A 23199-nucleotide genomic window follows, 5' to 3' on the forward strand; every position below is an offset into this window, starting at 1 on the left:
TGGATCAACAAGGATCCACCGAGGACACCTCACCCCAAACCAGCAAGGATTCATCTTTGACTCTCACCCTTGGAGCCCTTTGTTTTGTTCATTCTCTTTCTCAAACCCCTCACTTACGACTCTTTGTTCTTGTCCCCAGCTCTCTGTGTGATCTGGGGCCACTTCTTACCAGGACCCCAGGTCCTTAGTGCCCCTGCAGGATAAGGCGACACATAGGATGTACCCCACATAGAAGTATAGTGAGGGCATGGTGAGCTCTTGGGTGTGAAACAGATTTAAAGAAGAAAACATTGCCAATATATGGAATTCTTGCTACTAGAAAATGACTTGCTCTGTCCCAGAAGGTGTCTGCCATGAGTGATGTTATCTCCTCACAGACGTACGGAACAATGGGAGCCTTAGGGCAGGCACTGGGTTGGAAAGGTGACAGAAAGGTTCATATTGAAAGAAGGACAGGCGCAGGGATGGAGGACCACAGCTGTCTCTTTTGGGTTTACCTCTCTTTGTATACATGCTCTGTCTCAACTGGGGTGTATGCGGGAACACAAGGACCTCTGTGTGTCTGCTATGTATTTGTGTGTGTGTGTGTGTGTGTGTGTGTGTATGCTTACACGTTCCTGCACTGACAGGAGTCCCCTTCCAGAGACAGGGAGGGTGATTTTCCATCTTTACCATCACCAAGGAGTTCCTCAGAGAGCCCTTGCCTGCTCCCTCCCATGGTCTGCCCGTGATGACCTCCAAACAGCATTCTGGCCAGCGGCAATTATGGGCTATCTCCTGCCCATGATCAGCAAAACACAACCATCTGCCTGTGCTAGAGTCTGAGATTGACCTGGCTGCCACACCTCGACTAAGTCATTTGCACACAAAGAGTTCAGAAATCTAAGTATACTGTCCCCAAAAAGAGAAATACAGGGGAGAACGCCAGCCCACCCTCTACGTCCTTGGTTTAGCCTCTTCCTCTGCTAGGCTGCCCACCACCATGTATTACAGACATCTTGGCCTATGTTTTCCCCCCACTATAAAATATTGAGAGACAGCAGAAAGAGGTGGCTTTGTTTGAGAAGACATGAGGGAGAAGATGAAGGAGAGGGCAAGCTCCAGGTCATTGTCAAGGTTGACAGTGTCAGACTGTCAGAGAAACTGGAGATCCATTATAGGGGTTTCTGCCCTGGCCCCAGCTTCATCTGCTCACGACCAAACTATGGGGCATTTCCCTCTCCCGAGCTTCACAAAAGGATCAGTGGACTTACCTGTGGCTGAAATCCTTTGAGGTCACTGGCTGCAAGGTCACTGGCTGTGAGGAGCTGGAAAAGAACAAAGGAGTCTTCCTGAGTGATACTTCTCCAAGTCTGCCCACAGTATCCCCAGGACAAATGATCAGCAATGGACTTACCACACTGCCCAGATCTGGAGCTCAAGAAGTAGAATCGCAAAAGGCAAACATGCTATTTTTGGGCTAGGAACCTAGACCCAACAGCCTTCTCACCTTGTGTCCACCACACCTCTGACTTTACCTCCCTCTGCTGCCCTCTCTCTATGTGCCACCAATTCTACTAAGGGTCTTAAATTACAGATCAGGGACTATGTGTGGACTTCGGCAGGTCCACAGGCTCATGAAATTGTGCATGAATTTATAGACGTATAACACTTCCTTAGGGAGAGGGCCCTGACTTTCTTCCTACTATCAAAGTAGTCTGTGATACCAAAGCTAAGGAGACAGTTATAGACCATCTCCTCTGGGAGGGCTGCTTCTTCCTCTTCCTCTCCCCCTTCCCCCTCCCCCTGCTCCACACCTCCCCTTTCTTCTCCTTCTCCTCCTTCTTTTTTTTTTTTTTCTTCTTCTTCATTCAGACCAGTAAAAATAACCCTTCCCTTTACCCACCTACATGTGACTCAGTTTCCCTTCATCATATATTACCTTTGATCTTATATACTATTTAGGTGTTCATGGCTTATGCCTCCAATTTCCGTGGTTTAGATATTTTCTGTGTCTCTGTGTTTAATCAGTATTAAAGGGTCAAGTTCATGTTTTGATATTTTTGCATCCTCTCCAGAAAGCACTAAATAGAAGCATACGATTAATTACTAAAATAATCACATTCTTTATTGTTGCTCAAAAATGCTGGGAAATTGTAGGATAAAGAGAAAAAGGGCAGATGCTTATTTTGATTCAAGGAGTGTGGCTGCTAGCTTTGTTAGGCCTGGAGAGCGTTTGCGAAAAATAGGAAAGATTTCATGTTTGCTGTAACAATATTTTGTTTGGTTCAAGAAAGAGAGGGAGTCATGCTGGGCTCCAGTGCCTCTAGCCTTCAGGAAAGCTCAACTGGGCTGTTCAGCTTCTCTATATCACTTTGCCAAAAATGATACGCAAAGTGGTGTTAACTTCGGCACAGAGCAGAAATGAGGTGGAGAATGTACCCGCTGTACCTTTGTCCCCACACCCAGTCCTGAGGGCTAGGTTCCCGGGGCTGCAGGTGCCCAGAGAAGGTGGCATTCATCCTGACGGACAGCCAGCCAGATTGGCCCCTCTGCTTGTTATGAAATAGCCACGCAACAAGCCACTGGGGCACTTGACTAGTCACCAAGGGCCAAATCTAATCATAAGACAGTCCCCGCCTTTAAGGAACCCACAGTTGGGTCAAAGGAGTAGATATGTGTATGTCAGTGTGAGCAGAGGGTCGCAGCAGAGTGTAAGCACCGAACTGTGCATACACAGAGCAAGAGAGGTCAGGGCGCTGTTGCCGAAAGAACACGGAGTCTGAACTGAGCCTTGCAAATGGAAAGGCAGCAGGACAAGGCGGTTCAGGTGGGGCAGCTGCAAGGCAAGACATGGACAAAGGACGTGCCCTTCCCGACCCTGCTCCCTTGGCATCTCCTCATGCCGGCCACGGCACACATTAAGGAGGAAGGAGGGAATCAGGAGACACTGAGGGTCGAGGATGGCCGGGGTATCCAGCAGAGTCTGTTGCTTCCCATACTTTTTCTTTTTTAATCTTACAACTGCCATGTGAGATAGAAAGCAGCCCCACTTTACGGATGGGAAAATTGAGACTTTGTGGAGGATAAACAGCATTTTCTAGGTCACACAGGTAGTACATGCATTTGGGTTTTAAATCCAAAAATCTATTTTCCCAAAGCTCATCCTCTCCTGTACAATGATGCCTCTGGATGATAGCATGCTGGAGATAGATTTGTTGAGGTGCCATGTGTAGCAAAAAAGATGAGTGCTACTTTTTTTGACAATGCGCCACAGGCAGTAATATAAAGCATGTCCCGATGAATGACCACTCATGGACCCTTCTTCCAGACATTCTTTCATTTAATTGGCAAGGACAATCTACTCTTCCGATCTTATCAATGCAGTCTAGGCCTCTAACTTGAGCTTGAGCAAAGGTTAGGGTGGAGCTGGGGAGGAGGGACAGAGAAGTTGGAGGGAGGTTTGAGCATGGGAGTGACCACTGCAAGGGCAGAGCCACCAACAGGTGTTAGCATATAGGACCAAATCTTGAATTCTCTAGGCTTTGGGAATCCAGCAGGCAGGCACCTTTCTCCCCCACCCCCACCCCCCGCCCCTTAACAGAGTTCACCAGACAGAGAGAATGCGTGAGACAAAACATCTACTTCCTCCTAGCTCTGAGATGCTTCATCTGGAAATCAACCACAAGCGTGTTCAAAGCATCTCAACATATGCACTATTCCCTCATGTCAGCGCTTTTGGGATTGAGAAGTTGCCAGATCCATCTGTTTGGATATAGAGATATGGCATCTTTGGTTATTACTTGTTACTTCCCTAGCTCAACAAAATAAGGATCTATCCTACCTTCCTGGAAGCCTGATATCCTCTTTCCTTTTCTTAAAAGGAAACCAGATGCATACAATTTAGTTCTTAATTGTTTAAGGGTCTGTTTTGTGCTGTCCTGTGTATTTTTTATTTTTTCACCTAATAAGACCATGCCCAGTAAGACCATGATTTATATCTTATGTAACTTCTGCATTCCTCAAAGTGATGAGAGGAGTCTAGACAGGTGATTAGTCCGTAAATACCCGTTGACCAAATGACTTAAAACGAAAGTGGGGAATACTGTCAACCTAGAGGCGAGGGCGAGAATGGCTCAACTGCTGAGCCTGGAGAGCAGAAGTGTGAGAGACGGCTTATGACACCCTTCAAGTCGACAAGAGGAAATGGCACTCAGTATCTAGAGCATTTCCTGCATGAAGTAGGCACTCAGATATTTCAATGAATTAATTAACTTACATGATGAGAGCAAGCTCTTCTCTTCCCACTGTAGGTTTATGAGTGAATATTGGCTTATACTTCAGTAGGTGTCAACGGTTAAATTGAAGGAAAGACGGGATGAAAGAGAAAGAGGTGGAGCAGTGAAGGAACCCACTACCACACTGAGAGGGGGAGCTCCCCTTCCTGGGGATGAAACCATACAATGGGCCCGGGGCCATTTGGATCTGTTAGCTTATCCAAGGTGGGTTTGGGGGAGGCAGTGAGGAAGGTATCAGGTGTGGTTATCAAGTAACTTCTAGAACTCCTGAATTCCTTACCTTGGGGATTCTGACTACTTCCCTCACAATCTAGCATGCATTCCAGGTGTTATCTGACCTGGGAAACAGCCCAAGGCGAACCCTGCGACCTCCTCCCTCAAGGGTTCCTGAATAAGCTACGTGTACAGAAGTCTGCTTCTCCCCAACATCCAGCCAGGAACCCCTGCCTGCCTGGCTCCTGGCTTCTACCCTTGCTGTAACCAAATACATGAGCTCTCGGGCCAAACATAGACCCCACTCCTTGACTACTCCCCTCTACCAAGCTGATTATTTCCTAAATGTCTACACATTTGCACCCAGGAAGGAGAAAGGGCTGGCCTTCAGCACTGAAGTGTCGTGCTCAGATGGGGCTTAGAAATACAGGACAGGAAGTCCTCCTGTATTCTGCAATTGTCTAGATCTGGACCCCCAAAGAGTTTCAGGACCTGAAGGAGACAGTTGAAGTTCTCTGGGTGGATGAGAAAAGTCACCGTGTCCCCAGTGGGGTCAGGAGGCACCTCTGCTAGGGAACTGGATCAAGGGAAGGTGGTCAAGTCCGAGAGCCCCCACTGGGTCCACCTCTCTCTCCCTTCAATCACAGCAGCTCTGCTTTTCTCTCTTTCATGTCTGCAAATTAATTTGGAGTCAAATGTTCTGTCACTAAAACAAATTTAAACCTTCCAGACTAAGTCCTTATTTTGCAGAAGTTGATAAGTGACTTCTCAAGATCACGCGGCTAGTTAACAACAGGCCTGGGTGAGGCCTTTAACCCCCAGTCCCTCTGCAGAAACCCCTGGCCCCAGACACAGCTGGCTGCCTGCCTCTGATGAAAGTGAGACACATGTGCGCAGAACACAGGGGAAACTGAGGCCTGGGCAAGAGGACACGAGCGTGTCCCTCCACAAAGCCACTGCCGAGGCCATCCTCCTCCAAACCATCCCCCTACTCAGAGGATGGCCTCATTCTGTCCCACTGGAAAAAAACGTTCCCTGCCCAGAGCAGCCTGGCAGTGTGTAGGGAGGGATCCACGACAGGGAGGCAGAGAGGGAGGAAAATGCAATCTGCCATGGCTCTGGGGACTTCAATCAGGCTGAAGTTAATGAAAAGGATCCTACCTTTTCCCAGGACTGCTAAATGTCTGCACTGCTCCCAGCAAGAGGGTTGAGCGGGTGTTGGGGGAGAAGGGCAGACAGAATTACATTTAAAAGGCAAAGGAAGGAGAAAATTCTTTCATTTCCCTGGTGGAGTGGCCAGTGTTCCTGGGGCCCTGTCTCAGACCATTCTCATTCCTGACACGTCTTGCTATTCTCTGGAACGGTCCACATTCAAAATATTAGGATGATGACCCTGCTTTCCATTTTTGAGGAGCTGCAATTTCTCTCTTGGCACAGTTGTTGTGTTTTTCTTTTTTTTTTTTTTTTGGTCTCTCCAAGCCTAAGGGGCCGGGGCTAGGGAGCAGAGAGGAGGATGAAGGAAGCTGTGGGGCCCTGAGGGGGCGAGAGAAGAGTCTCTTCACCTCCTGCTCTTCTGCCACCCAGCTCTCTGCGTGGGGGTCTCCCTTTGCTTCCCTCATCCACAGTCCCCTCCATCCAGCTTCAGCCAGCACCATCTTGTGCCCTCCAGCACTGCCCCTCAAGCAGCTACCCTTCTAGCTGCTAACTTCTACAGCATCCAAAGTTTCCTTCAGAGGAGGAGAGGAGACAGCTCCCTTTCCTCCCTATGCCCGCCTGCCCCAGGAACATCATTTCCCCTCTCCTGGCCCCTGGTCAAAAGGACACATCTCCTTTGGGGCAAGTGCAGCCTAACACATCCCCACAGATCCCCCAGGCTGACCTGGGACACATGCATCTGGGAAGGGGGTCACTGACACAAAAGGGGGGGGGAGAAGGGTCACCCTGGACATCTGTCCAGAAGGATCTCAACGTTGCAGACATGCAGCTGGACAGATTGAAGCCTGGTTGCGCTGAGGATCCTCTAGGTCATTTGCTCTTCCCCCATATTTCTCTCTTGTGGGCCAGAGAAATAAAAGATGGCATGGGAGATGGATGGGTGGGTGGGTGGGTGGATGGATGGATGGATGCATGGACGGATGCATGGGCAGATGGATGCATGCACACATGGATGCATGGGCAGGTAGGCAGAGAGATAAAAGAACAGAGCAGAGATGGCTTTAGGGAAATAAATGCTCCATTTTTAAACTGTCTTTAAATATACCATCCTTTCATTAAATAAAACATCTACTTAAGGGGCGCCTGTGGCTCAGTCGGTTAAGCATCTGACTCCTGATTTCGGCCAAGGTCATGATCTCAGGGTCGTGAGATGGAATCCCATGTTGGGCTCTGTGCTCAGCAGGGTGTCTGCTGGAGATTCTCTCTCCCTCTCCTTCTGCCCCTTCCCCCACTCACCCTCGCTCTCTCAAAAAAAAAAAAAAAACCCTTCTACTTAACTCCCTTTACACACACACATTCAATCTGTTCCCCTTTCCTATTTTATAGGAAATGGATCTTTTTCTCCCTGTTTACTTTGTGAAGTGTCACTCACTTCCTCCTTTGTCTATAGGATGGAACCTGAATCCCCTCCCAACCCAGCCCCTCAGCCCACACAGTACAGGACAGCCTCTGTGGAAGGCACTGTCCCAGCAAGCTGAGACAAACACCCAATCAAATGTGTGACTGAGTTTGTTGGAAACCAACTAGCCCCACTCTCTAACTTGGCAAAAAGGAAACTGAGGCTCAGAAAGATTGTGAGTCACCCAGTGGATAATCTGGAACAAAGCCAACCCTATGTATGCAACTGAGAGCAAGTTTTAGATGACCTCACATGGAGGACTGGGAGACTGTGAAAGGGCCCGGGGAGCTGCAAGGTGAGTCAGGGGTTAAGACAGAAAAAAGGGAAGAAGGTGAAGGTGATTTCCACCAAGCAGCAGGCTCTGGAAGCACCCACCAGCAGTGAGCCCATTGCTCCACTGGCGCCACAGAAGGAAATGTGGAAAGTGGAACAGGGAGGTGAAACGGAACCGTCAGGTTGCCACTCCTCATAGGGCCGATAAATGGCCATTGCTGTACAAAAGAGTATTAGTTAGACTCGGGGGAAGAAGATGCGTATCCTAGCCTGGTTTCAGCTCAACTCAAGGTGGGATCTGTCATGGGCTCACTTCACCTGTCCGGGTCTTCTTTTACTGCCTATAGAATGAATTCTGTGTTCTCCCTGACCCTACACTTCTAGCACCGCAAAGTGTCCTTAGCTCAGGGATGAAAAAGAAATGGAACAGACTGTCTCTAGTTTCTTCCCTCTTCTCTTTTCCAGCAACCCTCCCCGCCAAACGCACACCTTTAAGAGGTTGTCTACACTGTCTGGAAGAATCCCTAATCAGAAGGACGGAAGGGAGGGCGGTGGGATGGTCTTGTACTGCATCTCCATTACTGGACTGGTGTGCAAACAGGAACTTAGACAGATGGTCACTCAGACTGCGATACAGGTTCATCATCCCAGTGAGCGTGCAGTCACATCCACATTCGAGCTCAAGGTAAACAACCTTACAATTCTGAAAGCATTAGTCCAGCTGCCAAAACATTTGGGGTGTGTGGTATAGAAGCCAAGCAGCTGGCTTCCCATCAGCCTAAGAAACAAGTAACACACTTAAAGCTGCCATCCTGGTCCAGCTGAGTGTCCTTTTGCTAAATCCCCTCAACCCTCATGGAATTTTAAAGGTTGAACCTGCAACCACTGACAGCTCCAGCCTTAGCTATGGAATCCCTTCCCAAAGAGCAACAAGGATGACTAATAATAACTGAATAAAACTCTAAGCAAGCCTGGTCTTGATTTCTTATTAATTTTTTAAATGATGGGGTCTAATATTTACAGGTGAGATCTCTAACAAAATCCCCTAGGTATGCAGCCAAACGAGCTTTACTTTTTTTTTTTAATTCCATACATAACCTTGCACATATAGTCTATGTTCTAATGGTGGTATGTGTATTTGGTTATTGTCCAAGTCACAACTATTTCCACTTCTGAGTGGGAATGTCTTTAATCCTTCTTCTTGTAGATTAGAGCTATAACCACAGACACCTAATGACAGAAGAGGACTCTAACGCCCTAATCTAGAACTCCCTGAGACAATGAGTCTTGTTTTATGTTACTTCAAACTGGTGAACTTGTAGAAGCTTGTCCCACCCTTTTTGAAATTTCCATTAGAATTATTTTTAAATGCCTTGTTCCTTAGACCAAGAAAAACAGATGTCAGGGAGAGCATCTTATGTGGTCTTACAAAGGTCAACGTGTTATAAATTGGTGTCACGTGACATGGATGTTCACAGCCCCATTTCTTAAGGATTTCGGTAAAGAGTAGCTCAAGGAGGTTAAGTCATTTCTGAAGGTAGCAACTGGTAGGAAGTAGAATGGCTACGGAGCCTTGTTTGGCTGGCTCATGTTCTTTGTCACTACATCCTAATGCTCTGAACCCTCCTCTTCGGGGAATGCGTGTTATCAGAGGTTCCATCACATCCTCTGCGATGCCCCGACACCTCAAAATGAACCATGCATAACAAACTTAGAGAACAGTGCTTTTCAAAGTGTACCCTAAGGAGCCCTGGATTCCACAGAAGGGTCCTGGGGACTATGAGCAGGTGAAAGATGCGAGCTGAGGTGAGGCGTTCCAACCCCCAACCCACTTTATCCAGTTATTTCATATTGGACTTCCTGTTAAGATGATTTAAAACTTTGTAAAAAAGAAATTTGGAAAACTCCTATCTTAGAAGGCCCTTAGATAGGGGAATACACCATTCACAGTGCTAAGAGAATATACCTGGGGAAAAGAGAATTAACCTTTAGAACTCATTTTAAGAACACATTAGACCTCATTTTAGGAACACAGCCTTTAATACTTGCCGTGAGTTACTCATCAGGAAAATGCATTCTCTTCCTTTCTCCATGCTTTCTGCTGGCAGTGATGTCTGCTCTCTTCATTTGAAGTTCAGCAAGCTACATGCTTAAGAAAGCATAACTAATTTACCAGGAAAGCAAGGAGCTAAAGATATGTTGCTTCTCAGGAGCACAATCTGGGCTGTAGGTCCTTTCTTTCAAATGAAATGAAGAAATCGCATTGCAAGCATCTGTGGGCTGTTTCCAAAGTCCGTAAAAGGCCAATAAAGGAAGTTCCCCTCATTGAACATATGCCAAGCAAGGCTGGATGCTGAGGCAGGGAGGGAATCCACCCCTGTCTCCCTCTTCTCATCATTTGCTGAGTTTCTGCTTAGAACTGACCAGATGATCTGCTCGCTTGGCTCTAAAACTAGTATTAAAGCTTTCAAATGCGTCCCCTTGGCGAATCCCAGGAAATTGATTTACATCCCTAGGCTCACTCACAGCAGAGAATGGAAAAGTCAGAAGGTGCTTGCTTTAGAGAGGGTCTGAACACCAGAGTCAAAAGCTCTGCTCCTCAGCTCGGTGTAGCCAATTTGGCTGAGAATCTGGGTCCCTCAGGCCAAATCTGGAGCAATTAATCAGTTACAGGTGAATATCTAAAAGGGATACAGTCAAACAGGACCCAGTGAGAGCTGAACCTCGTAGATGCAAGTAGTCATAGCTTTTGTAAGCCTCAGGCAAAATGGAAGGATTTCCTCCAGAAAGCCTACCCTGAACTCTTGGGAATGATAATATGAAAAATAATTTATTTTTCAAGACCCACTTTTGCCTATGATTGTACCAGGTAGATGCTTTAGCTTTATTATCCCTCTTAATGTTCACATTACCAATGCAGGGTAGTATTGTTCTCAACAGTTAATAGTTGAGCAAACTGAGGCTCAAACTGGTTAAATAATTCACGGTTATGGAGGCAAAAATGGCAGAACTGGAATGTGATCATGATGCTGAATCATGACAAGGCCAGTCCTCTGCCTAAGGCATCTATGGCCTCCTTCAGGCATCCCTAAATGGATTGGTGCTTTCTCCCTTCCTACCATGCCAGGGAGTCAGCCCTGGCTCCAGAGACATTTTTAGCATGGACAGCTGTGCCCCAAATGACCTGCCACACAGGTAGGAGCCAGGCTTCCCATGAGCCCCAGGTAGCCGCACGGCATAGGCATTTAAGGTAATGTCCTACTGTCTTGATCTTCCCCTCAAATTTCTCTGAACTCAAGATAACATTTTCAGAGGAGCTCTGTTCATGAATCCTGGCTGACCAAGACTCACTAGAGTCTGCCCTGTGCATTTACACTGCCACAAACACTGTTGCTTATCATGTGTATCCTCTCTTCCTAACCAAGTTTCTACCCTCTCTCCCACTCCCTCCTTTCTTTGCTCCTTTCCTTCTTCCTTTCTAGCTAATAAGGGCCAGGTGCCAGGCACCATCATAGATGCTGAGAATCCCCATAAACTATTTAATGCTTTCCAGGGATCAGCTCATATCATTATACCTTCTCAAGAACCTCATGAGGCCGTACCATGATGCACCCATTTTACGAATGAGAGAGCAGAAACTTAGCCACATGAAATAACTTATTCAAAGTTGCGAGACAGTAACCGAGAGAACCAGATAGTCTGCTCAGTTCCATTTGAGACCAAGGCCTATGTTCATTCTTAACTACTCCATATGTGGGGTGCTAGTCTAGATGCTGTCATGGGTCACACCTCCTCCCACCTAGAAAAGATCTCTGTCTTTTAGGGATGCTAACTAAGACACAAAGGAGGCAGGTGTTCATTTAAAAAAAAAAAAAAAAAGTAACCAAATCAGTAATGAGAAGGGGATAGTTGCATTCCAAGGAAGAATAATATCATTGTGATCACATAAGTGGGCACTTCCAATAATACACAAAAATGGGAAATCCCAAGTACTCCATCTCTGTTACTATAGGCATGAAACATGGCTTATGTCCTCCTTGAATGCAGCAGAGCATGAGGACCAGGAGGAAGAAGTCATCAGGGCAATTTTGCACCTGACAGAAGGATGGAGCTGGGCAGCAGCAGGTACAATCTTCAGGGAAGACAGACAACCATCTTTATCGAAGATAAAAGAAGTGAAACTGGAGTCCTTCCTCTAATTTGCAAGAAACAACCTGCACAAACTAAAATTTGAAAGACAGTCTTTGTTTACCAAATACCTCTGCTTACAGTTTTCATCAGAAATATTAGTTAAGTATTTTTAAAGAAGATCTGGTTGTTTGCTTATTCACTTTATTTAACCAAGTGAAACGTGCTCGTTTATATGCTGTGCTTTTGGTTGAAAATGACAATCTCTTTGAGCTGCCGTTTGTAAACTGTTCGCACAACCAGTGTGCAATCTCTTTCACAAATGACCCTGCTTTTGCATTAGTGTTACACACCCTGCAAGTGTTGAGTCCTCACTTGGTCCTGCCACTCCCTGGGACAGGAGTTCTCTGAGGACCGAGACATCTGGCTTCACCATTGATGATAGGCTACAGGGTCTGCCACAGCTTCTAAAGATGATCCCCAATATATTAAGCTAGCAAAACAACTTCAGAAAATAGGACTAGAATCCTACCATGATGACTTTGAAGGAGGCATGATTCCGTGGCATATATACACCCTGGTACTTTGTTAAAAATCTGTCCCTCTTGTATTTTACACAGGACTTCTGGAAACGGTTCGGCTGTTTCCTGCGGGGGGCGGGGGGTGCATGTATCTGTTTGTGTTTCATGTAGTCCTGCCTTGACTGTGGTTTGCTTAAAAATGGTCTCTTGTGATTTCACTCTCAAGAACAAGAAGATCGTCTCACAGAGGTATCCGGAAAATGGAGGTCTCCCCTTTATTAAAGTAGCTCAGTCAAATGTGGATTCTATCTACCTACACCTCTTCTCCAAATAAGGTATCCTTATTTTGCTCTTCCTGAAGTCTCATGTGTGCCTGACTCACAGCCCACCCATTTTTGGACAAACTTGCCCATAATTTCTGGCTGGCTCGGTTGGAGATGCCTCTCTATACATTGCCCACTGAGAATGAACAAAATGAATGTACAACACAGATGCTGCATCAGCAGGACTGGATGTAGCTGCTAACTCAGTCTGAGACCCCTTAGTAATCATATGCCCAAGCCATTTATTTATAGCACAAACACAAAGGGCCTACCACAGGGACTGGCGATGTTCACTTTTGCAGCCATATTTGGCAATTCACTGGTAGTTCGACCTCATGCAATTCACATCTCCACCTGGCTCTTAGCATTCCCCACCTCTGACATGAGGAGCTCTGCAAGATCACCTCACGATCTGACAGCCTGTTAGTCGGCGAAAGGCTACGAGTGGCCCCACCACTCACCTAGGGCATTATCAGGCTGCATACACACCACCTATTACTAAAGGTACTTGGGGGTGAGATATCACAGAAGATGGTGGAGCGGTCAGATGATAAGAAGAAGGGCACCTGGCAGAACTAAGGAGTTAGTGAAGCCTAAGCGTGTCTTTAGAAGAATCCATGCCCTCCATCCCTCATTGGTCTTTCAGAGAGTAAGCGGTCTCTTGTTTCTCTCCACATCCCTTCCTACTTAAGCCTGGTTTCAGGCAAGTATCCACTATCAATCCGTTGTATCGTAATCACCGTGTGACTATTCTCAGGATAGCTATTTGCTATGTTTCACTTTTAACCAGGCAAGAAAAATTGGGAGTCTGCATGTCTTTTGATAAAAAGAAATTCCAGATCTAAGGAATTTGAGAGAGGCCCATCATTTGAAGGGCATTTGCTACATGGGAGCCATATGAAGCAAGCCTGACTCTGGGGTAGAAGAGGGACAAGAGCGGGGGGAAGCCACAGATACAGCAAAGGTGAGTCATGTCAACGGCAGGGCCCCATCTCTCCAGTCACCCTATGGCTTTCCTTGACCTCGTGTGATATTAACAGGAATCTCAATTCTAAGACACACAGCTTATTTCCACATAAAATCTAAGAGTTTGACAATAGGGCTGTCTTTTAATTATTTACTCTGTAATCGACTAGGTGCAAAATGGCTGGTATTCTTCATAGCCAAGTCACAGGGAATGTTGCCCTATTTCATGATATAAAGTGTTTTCATTATAACAAGAAGGAAGCACGAGATGGATAAAGTACTTTTAATCCCTAGACCTAAAAAATTTCAAATGATGATCTCACTTAATCATCCCAACAGCGATACAAAACCGAAAGGGAGGGCGCCTGGGTGGCTCAGTTGGTTAAGCGACTGCCTTCGGCTCAGGTTATGATCCTGGAGTCCCGGGATCGAGTCCTGCATCGGGCTCCCTGCTTGGCAGGGAGTCTGCTTCTCCCTCTGACCCTCCTCCCTCTCATTCTCTCTCTCTCAAATAAATAAATAAAATCTTTAAAAAAAAAAAAAACCGAAAGGGACAGAAACTATCCTGCTTGTTTGACAGATGGAGGAAATGAGGCAAAAAAATTGGTCAGTGACTTGCCCAGGGCCATGTTCCCGGCTGAAGAAGTCTTCCTGTGGAAGGGATCCTGGGGGCTGGTTATCCAGACCAGCCTCCCTCCAAAGCAGGAATCCCCTTCTCGAACTTCTCTGACAGATGGACACCCAGCTTGAACACTTCAGAGGAAGTGGCACTTGCTATTTTAGTGCCGCAGCAAGAGTCTAGAGCAAGCTCTACCTTTATTCTGTTGAAATATGCCTCACTGAAACTCGTCCCCAGAGTCCTGAGAACAGAAACTAACTGCTTGTTTTTTTAAACCATCATGATCTTCCTGTCAAGTAGGGAATGTGAACCCCATTTTACAGATGAGGAAACAGATGGACTCATCAACCCACTCCAGGCCGCACATCTCAAGTTAGAACCAGACGCCAAACCCAAAGGATCTTAGCCTCTTCTCCTTTCCCATGCACTCTCCAGCTCTGCACATGTGCACAGGGCTCCAGTATGCTCAGTCCTCCTGCCATGAGCTGTCCTTGGCACTTTTGGTTACACGTATCAGATATGTACATCCCCGGGTGGAATGTCCCAAGTGTTTTCGATTCTTCTTCTCTGTATATGGTTCCCAGTGTCATCACCATGTAGCTTATAAATGCCCCCCCCATGCACACCATAGTAATTGTTACTAATCAGTCTTGTGCTGACAAATCTTTAATATCTAACTCTCAGAGGATAGCAAAACCCAAGTGTAAGGCATTTGACAGTTAACTCCCATAGTGTAAAGCACTCCTGCTGTTTCAGGCTACCAACCTGAAGACACTGATTGCAGAGCTGGGAACAGATGTGCCCAGTTGACTCGCACCACCATGAGCCGGCTCTATCCAGCACACCGCTGGTGTACCCATGGGTCTATCTGCTAAAGACCACGGACAGCTGGACTGGAACTCAGGCCAGGTAACTTGTATGGAACGACACATCCCAACAAGCTCAGGAATTAATATGTCCTCTGTGCAAATCTTGGTGTGCAATAAGCCCGGCTATTGAAAAGAATAAACATGAAAGATGCCGGTATTCATCCAATAAAGTCATGCAATAAATATTTATTTTTCTAGGAACTGGGCATATAATAATGACAATAAAAAAAAACCCAAGTCCTTGCTTTCAATGAGACAGACAATAAAGTAAAGTGATAACAATAGGGATATTAATAATGGTGTAAGCTATCGATTTTAATAAAAGATAAAAATAAAAAAGAAGAAAGGCGATGGGGGATGGAACAGTAGGGATGAAGTAAGAAAGTGAGCCATGGGCTATTTGGGAGAAGAGCAATCCAAACAGAGGAAGCATGATGTGCACAGTTACTGACATGAACGTGTGCTTCCTGTGTTGGCGGAACAGCAAGGAGGCCAGTGTGGCTGGAGCAGAGCAGGCAGGGGCGGCAGTGTTTAGAGGTGAGTGTGGAGTCAGGCTACAGAGCCATTAAGTATTAATCCCAATGTTTAGGTCACAGTACCTTACTCTAAAGGGCATGGGCAAGTCACTGGAGAAGACCAGACACTGGACATGGTTTGAGCTCCCCTGCCCTTGACTGCCATGTGGAGAACAGCCTCCAGTATTTGCTGATGGGTTACCCATAGAGTGCGAGGGAAAGACACAAGTGGAGGATGATGCCAAGGGGTTTTGGCCTAAGAAGCTGGAAGAATGGAACTATCGTTTGTTAAGACTGGAATGACTGGGGTGGGCGGTGGCGTAGGAAGGGTTAGTAGCCGGGAGCATCTTGATGTGGCTGGGAACTGAGAGCTTCAGTGCAGAACAGGAGGCACACAGTGAGTTGGTGGACTGATGAGCAGCTTGTCGTGGAACGCGAGGTATGCTGAGGGTGTCCTGGGCAAGGAGACTTGAGAGGAGTTTGGGGTTTATCCACGTGTAGGCTATGTTGAGAAATCCACACTATGAAGAACTCCAGATGTACCTGAGGAAATCCCAGCTAAATGCAGTTGACACTGCTAATCAGGGAACTGTGGAAATGGCACTTGGGGGAGATGGGACGTCAGGCTCAAGGGTCTCAAGCAGGAGAATGGCTTGCAAATTGGAATGGCCCCCTACCATCTATAATGTGAAAAGAAAGCTAGACTTTCAAAGCCGAAGCCTGGCATTACTTAGTGCGATGACCTTGTTCCAGTCACATCCCTAGAGCTCAGTGTATTCACCTGGGAAGTGGGAATGCAGGTGAGACAGGGTATCCTGCAAAGTAACCCATGCCCGATGGTCAACCAGGGTCAAGTTCAGCTACTAACTCTTCAAGCAGCTTACTCTTGAGCCCCTGTTTTGCCCATAAAGAGTGGGTAACATTAGGCACCTCCTAGGGATACAGGGGTGATGAAACAAATGGCTGTCAAGAGCACAGGGAGAGGCAGTTGCTTCAGAAAGGTGGGCTGCCTCCCTCTTCCTTAGGTCTTTCAGGGGCATGAGGAGGCTCAACTTGGACCACTTAAGTGGGAGAATGGGGAGAGCATCCTCTGCTACATTACCAGACCGGATAGCTGGCATTATGCTTTATACCCCTCCCTCTCCCCTACCTGCCCTCAAGCCCATGACCCTCCCAAATCCTTTCACATGGGAGGGTTATGGGCAACGCAGAGGGGTCTGGCCATGGCTCTGCTGTGACTAGGTTTTAAGTGGCCACCTCAGCATAAGGTTGACCACGTGCCTCCCTGGGCTGAGGGCAAGGGTGGGCAAGAGGTGAATGGAAATGCTGTCTCTTCTGTGGAAGCTTTTATTAGAAATAGGGGATCCCCCATTACTATTTCAAACTCTTTTGGCCGAACATGAAATGCCCCAAGGTCAAATTTATTAGTGCATCTTACAGCCCTGAGAACTCTTGGCTTTGGTGCCAAATACCTCTTATCTCCCTTCCCTCCCTTGAGCCTTGTGATTTAGCCAAAGCAGCTGCTCATACCCCACCAACCCCAGAGTGGTTCAATCTGTATACAAAAATAGACACACACAGGCGCTCACCGCTTTCATGGGGCCATCACCAGAAACTAGATGTACTCCGGACATTCTCCAGTGAGGGGAAAGAGGAACTGATAGATGATTACATGGCAGAAGGACCGAGCTTGGGCTGGGCCCCAAAGATCCAGAATCTGAAGGATTCTGATCTGGCACCTGAAGGAAGAAAGGTCTGAATTTTACCTGTCTGAATTTCAGCTTCCTTATTTCCGAAAGAGGTCCCCAAATATCTGGCTAGCTCACAAGATTTGTGGGAAAATAAAATGGGGGGGGCATGAATGTCCATTGCTGTCCTTCCTGTTCTACGCATGAAGGGGACTACTGAGGACATCAGTACTTCTGATACCAGAAATAATACTGTGTCTTCCAGACGCATTTTACAGGTCTCTATCCAAGGGCTGTGCTGGTTCCTGAGAAATCGGCGACCACATATGGGGCTTGCTTGGGGTGGGGGAGGGGCCACCGGGCCCTTTGTGGGTCTGGCTGCTCCTGGGTTGGACTTGGGATTCTTCTCAGTAGCACAGCTACTGTGTAACCGTGGCTCCGCACCTTGCTTGGTGGGTATGTGGGGGGGACAGACTGGGCTTCCTGCAGCAGGGGTGAGGAATATGGCCGAACAAGCGGCAAGGGGCACGGCCTGCCAGGAGGCTGCAAGGGATACCTTGAATGAAGCTGAGGGCACACTAGCTGAATGTCGGGCCTGCCTTGGTTTCCCCTGTGTCTCTGAGCAGTGCCCCTGCCCAGAGGTGGCCCTGAAGGAGGCGGGAGGGGGTCGGGCAGGGCCCAGGGCCCCAGCCTCCCAGTCTGTGCCTGTGCATCTCATTATTGAGCGGGCCGGAATCAAAGCAGCTCCGTGCAGCTGCTGTCCTGTTTAATCCATTTGTAATCAAAAGTGATTAGCATGGATGCCTCGGTGCTGAGGTTATTGTGTGTGTGATCAAAGCCACGGCTCCTGCCCGCGTCCCAGAGCTGCTTGCACCTGGGAGGGCATGGCAGGCTGTGAGCCTGGGCCATGGGGCAGGCAGCCCCTGGCAATCTGAAGGAGGGTGCGCTCCCTGAGCAGAACCTGGAGCAGCGAGGGCAGCCTCGCCTGTGAGGCTCAGCAGCCTTAAGGAAGTCCCTGGGGGAGGCCCACAGTCCCGGTTTCCCCTTTGGAGGCTGGCCTTCCCAGTCCAGAGACTTGGGGGAGCAGGTGGACCCAGAGGCAGACCAAGGACAAGCAAGGATCACTCAGCATTAGTTAGATTCATGAAGGATTCTTAAACTGCTTTGTTTTATAGGAGAGGACACTGAGACCCAGAGCAAGGAACACAGAACATGCCTGGCAGGCACTTGTATGTGTGTGTGTGGAGGGAAGGAATGAGACTGGGAAGAGGGAAGGGGCCAGGATAGAGGACGGGACAAAGGATGTTGCCCCAAGTGCTGCACAGCTGGGAAGGAAACCTCACCGCAGGCTCATACCAACAGAAGAAAGTAAGCCACCTGCTAAGGAGACAAAGCGGGAAGAGCCAAGGAATCAAGATGTTCTGGGCCTTTACTAGTTTATGTATTCCTTCCCACACACCAACTCTGGTAACTTTCTGAGCCACATCTCCCTAAAACCAGTGAAATCCCAGCCCAGCCCTTCCCTGTATTTATAAATCGTGCGTGAGTAAAGCCTGATATCCCACTTCTCTCTGGCAGTCCAGATTATGAACGTCATGAAGATCCAAATGAAAACTCCACTCTTTCAAGAAACTTTCCTGGACCCCTCTACTCTGAACTCTTCTACCATGTTCTTTGTACTGCTCATGAGACACTTAGCACACATTGTCCTACTAGCTCCTGGTGACAGGGGACATAACTCCTTGAGTGTTGGAAGAGGATGAGTGTATGAGTTGAGCTCCACCAGGCAGACTGAGGCCTCCAAGGGCATCTATTGTGTAGTACACTTCAGGACAGCCCCCGGCACCTGCTCTGGGGTGGAACAGTTCCTGAATCTTTTGACAGGAGACTGGGAGCTCCTTGAAGGCAGAGCTGGACCTTTATGACTGCATCTGTCTCCAGACCAACTTCAGTCCTTGGAGAGAAACCTGTAACGGATGTCTGCTAAAGGCTGAGTGGAAGGCACGGCGAGTTTTGCATAAACATGTGCTGTGATTGCATTTTGACTTGGTCAGTGAGGCCGCCTAGTGATGCTCTATTTCCACCCAAACTTCAGCACCATTCTCAAGGGGGAGAAGAGAGGGAAAGACTGGGGGTAGGGCGGAGGGGGCCACGTGGGGAAAGGAGCTGCTTTTTTACAAAAAGGTTTTCCTAGAGCAAAGAAGCTGGGGGCTCCTCACTCCCATTGGGGATACAAGAAACAACCTGGCCCTAATTAATGGTTTGCACATAGGACCTGGGTGCACAGCAATGCTGGGTGGGACTGGCATCTTGAGTTAGGGCAGATTCTGATCTCCCAGCAAGGAGAAGAGTCTTTGCAAGTTAGGTGCATTTTTTAAAGATCCCAGTGGGTGCCCGGGTTACAAATTCCATGGTATGTCACGAGTGAAGGGCACAGTTTTCACCACCGATTGAGGAGATAAAGGGACACCCCAGATCCAACTTGTGTACAACATTGTGGGGTCCTTCACACCAACAATGATCAAGTTTGGGAGGTGAGCGCCACATGGGAAGATAGGGAAGCTATTTGGAAACATTTACAATAGACCCAAATACTAAGAGAATGGATCTTTCTCTGGCCGAGTTCTTCATCATGCTGGAAGATAACCTCATTCTCCAAAAGGATCAATAACCAATAATTACCCAGTACATTAGAGGTGACTGGTGGTGATAGCCAGCCATTATGTGATAAGCTCTGGTGTGTGCTGGGTGATCCATACAAATCTCATTTGTTTCTCAACAATGTTTCTGAGTGGGCAACAGTTATTCTATGTTGACGATTAAGAATCCGTGGTTAAGTCATTTGCCCAAGACCACATGTTGGAGAGTGACTGGGCTGAGAGCTGACTTGCCCCTCAATTCCTCTCTCTCTGCCTCCGAGCCTATGCACTCTTCCCCATGGCCTTTTGCACTGCTGGTTCAGCCCCACCCTGGAGAGGCCACAGCTGAGCAGAGCCGAGGCACGGTTGTGCCCACCTCACCTCTTTGCCCACTCACACTTCAGTGCCTCACTAGATAGGCAAGCCGTCCCAGACTCATGCTGCCGGGAGAAACGTCAGAGCATATTCAAATAGAATCCTCTCATTTTACAGATTAGTGAATTGAAGCTCTAAAACGTTAATCATCTGCTCAACACCACAACTGTGGCTGGTGATAGGCCCAGGCTTAAAAACCAGCTCTCTGCCTCCCCCGTTCAGTGCCATCTTTTTTGCATTGTGGCATCTGAGAATAGAATGGGGGCATGGGGGTGGCTGTCTTTCAGGCACTGGCACTGCATGGGGGCAAAGCTCTCCTTAAAATGCCCCGAGGTATTTTACTAAGATGGTGCCGACAGGGGCACACGGGCCCCCTGCCCATCTCCGCACCCAACAGCCGATCAGGGTGGCTCCTGCCCAGGCGTCCAATTGGGACACCGCATGCTGCATCCATGGGGCCTTTACAAAGCTGCACAGACTTCAATGAATGCGGGAGACTAGGGAGAGCAGGTGGAGATTCTCTTCCCTGATTTTTGAGAATCCACAATTTCAGCTTAATTTGTAATAGATAGTGAGCGTAAAGAAACTGACAACAGGGCCATCAGCGATTGGGTTAGCGACACTTGAGGCCATGGCGCTTCAATATGACTGGAGCCAGCTGTCCAATGCACAGAACGACCTTTGGCCCCATCCTTGGAGAAATGTAATTCTCTTCATGGCTCTTTCTGTCCGTGGGGAGTTAGGAGCCAGAGCTGCCAGAATAATCAGAAGCCTTCCTAATGACGACGCTCAAACAAGCAGAGATTACGCATTGTCAGAAATGTAATCTGCAACTCTTCTCATCTTGTTTCATTGTGTTTGCATTTTTTAAACCACCTCTTTGGGAAGAAATGAGATGGTTGAGTCCCTCCCTGTGCGTGCCCCTAGAGATGCATTTACCTTCTTCATCTTAAATGCCAGGGGAAAAATTAGAACGTGGTGAGTTCAGAGGCCTTCTCGTTTTGTGACTTCTAGCCCATAATGTGGGTAATACATGTCTTTTCTAGACATATAACTAAACATGGATTAACTGTGGGTACATTCTCTAGGAGCGAAGGCAGCTTCTCTGCATGCCCCCTCCCGGCCTCTGTCGAGACCTCCGTACAGAGAACACTGTCCCACATGTGCTCATCTGCCACAGGGCAGGGGTCATGCTCACGTACCCCCTGCTCCAACACTCTCCGGCGGCTTTCCGTCATTTTTAATAACACCCACAATCCTTACCATGGCCTTCAAGGCTCTCCACGAATGGGCTGAGCTCTGCCTGCCGCTCCACACTATCCTCGCATCCCCCGGAATGCCGGTTCTCCCAGCTCCGGCCACAATGCTTTCCATGCTGTTCCTTTTATATAGCAGTTCACAGTTTCAGTTGTACTCTAGACTCACTGGTGAGTTTTACACACACACACACTCATATACACACGTACTGGAGATTTTAATTTAATCTATTCAGGGTAAGGTATGATTCTAGAGAATAGTTTAGAGTTGCCACAGTGATTATGTTGAGCCATGGTTGAGGACTAAGGCTTTAGTACTTGCTCTTTGCTATTCTTGGAATTCTTTTCCCTGGGATGCCTGCCTGCCCCTAACTTCCTGCAGGTCATGATGTGTATCAGAGACCTTCTTTGGCTCATCTCTCTACATCAGCACCTCTTTCTCTCCTCCATCACTCTCCACCCTCTGGACCTGTTTTATCTTTCTTTGTGCATTTATTGCTGACATCTTATTATGAATGTTAACTCACCTCTTGTCTATCTCCCTTCTCCCACCACTTGTCCCATCCTCCTTCAGTGTAAACTCCCCAAATGCAGAGACTGGTCTTGTTTTCTTCCCTGCTCTAGCCCACCTGTGCCCAGCACATCGGAGGAACTGGACAAGAATGTGCGGAACAGACCGCTGCATGGGTATCTCTCTGTGCCACCACTAGGAGGGGTCTGCTGTGTGTTCCCAGCACTGGAGATCGGTTTGCAGGAAATCATTCCCACATTGTCACACAACTGCAGGCCAAGTTTGGACTTTCAGCCAATGGCCCCATGTACCCACTGAAAAGTAACCCTGGACTACTTAGCTCCGGGCTCTCACCCAGAAGGCACAGAGCAGAGCATGGAGACGCTAAGTGATGAATGAATGATAGTGCAGGCACCATGGCAGATCTGAGTAAGGCACTAGGCAAACAAGAGTGGCTGGAGTGGCCTCTGGCTGGGACTGGCTCCTTTGGAAAACAGGAAGTGAAGTGGGAAGCAGGACTCAGACTGCTGAAGAGTCCCTACAGACATCAAGTAGACTGGGATCCCAACTGTGTTGCACCCACTGTGGTGTTATGCCTGTTCTTAACCTCCCTCCCCACAGTGTTCTCAACGTCACGTCCCTTATAGGCTGTGTCTCATCTCCTCTGTCCAATGTCCATCTGGCTTTCTTCTGGGGCATTCTTGAGAACCCAGGAAGCCATTTCAGTTAAGTTCTTTTGAGTGACCAGGACTACCCCATTATTATAGAGTTCTCTGGAAAGGACACCACCTTTCATGAGCTCCCAGCCACAGCCCCAGACAGAAATGTTCTACACTGGTTGGGGAGATGGTAACAGCCATTGAGGGCCATTCAACTTACTGATTTAGGTAAGGAGAGTTGAGAGTGGATTCTGGCTGAGATTTCCATGCAGGATTGATGGAACCGCTAGCTGGAGAAGTTAGGAACGAACAGTGTCTTTGGGGGAAGACATCATAATCATACTAGGTTGTGAGAGATTCCTCTAGAATGTGGGCTTCATCATTCAACAACCATTTCTGGAGCAGTTACTGTTAGAGCCGGTGGGGTGGGGGCAGGACACATCACCCTTTCTTGCCCAGGGTGCTCAACCCTGGCTGTGCCTCATCATCTTTTTTTTTTTTTTTTTTAACATATAGGGCTCAGAAATTTCCATTCACAAGGTTCAGAATGTCGCTGGGCACATATTGTATGACTCCATTTGCAGGGAATGTCTGGAATAGGTAAGTCCATGGGGAAAGAAAATCGATTAGTGATGTCTTAGTGCTAGGTCTGGTAGTGGTGGGTTGGGGGGCAGAGAGCGACTGCTCATAGATATGGGTTTCATTTGGGGGGTGATGAAAACATGTGGGTACTTGACAGTGGCAATGGCTCCA

The 23199-nt window shown here is 47.8% G+C and overlaps 1 protein-coding gene across 1 annotated transcript in view; it reads right to left on the minus strand.

Moving 5' to 3' along the window:
- SETBP1 (SET binding protein 1) overlaps positions 1–23199 on the minus strand; it is a 335683-nt gene that overhangs the window by 173474 nt on the left and 139010 nt on the right. Inside the window, exon 2 of the mRNA XM_021686205.2 lies at positions 1254–1307. Coding sequence (XP_021541880.2) covers positions 1254–1307 — 54 coding nt within the window. The remainder of the gene's footprint in view (positions 1–1253; positions 1308–23199) is intronic.

Source organism: Neomonachus schauinslandi, chromosome 14, assembly GCF_002201575.2.
Source record: "Neomonachus schauinslandi chromosome 14, ASM220157v2, whole genome shotgun sequence".
In the NCBI taxonomy this organism is placed as follows: domain Eukaryota; kingdom Metazoa; phylum Chordata; class Mammalia; order Carnivora; family Phocidae; genus Neomonachus; species Neomonachus schauinslandi.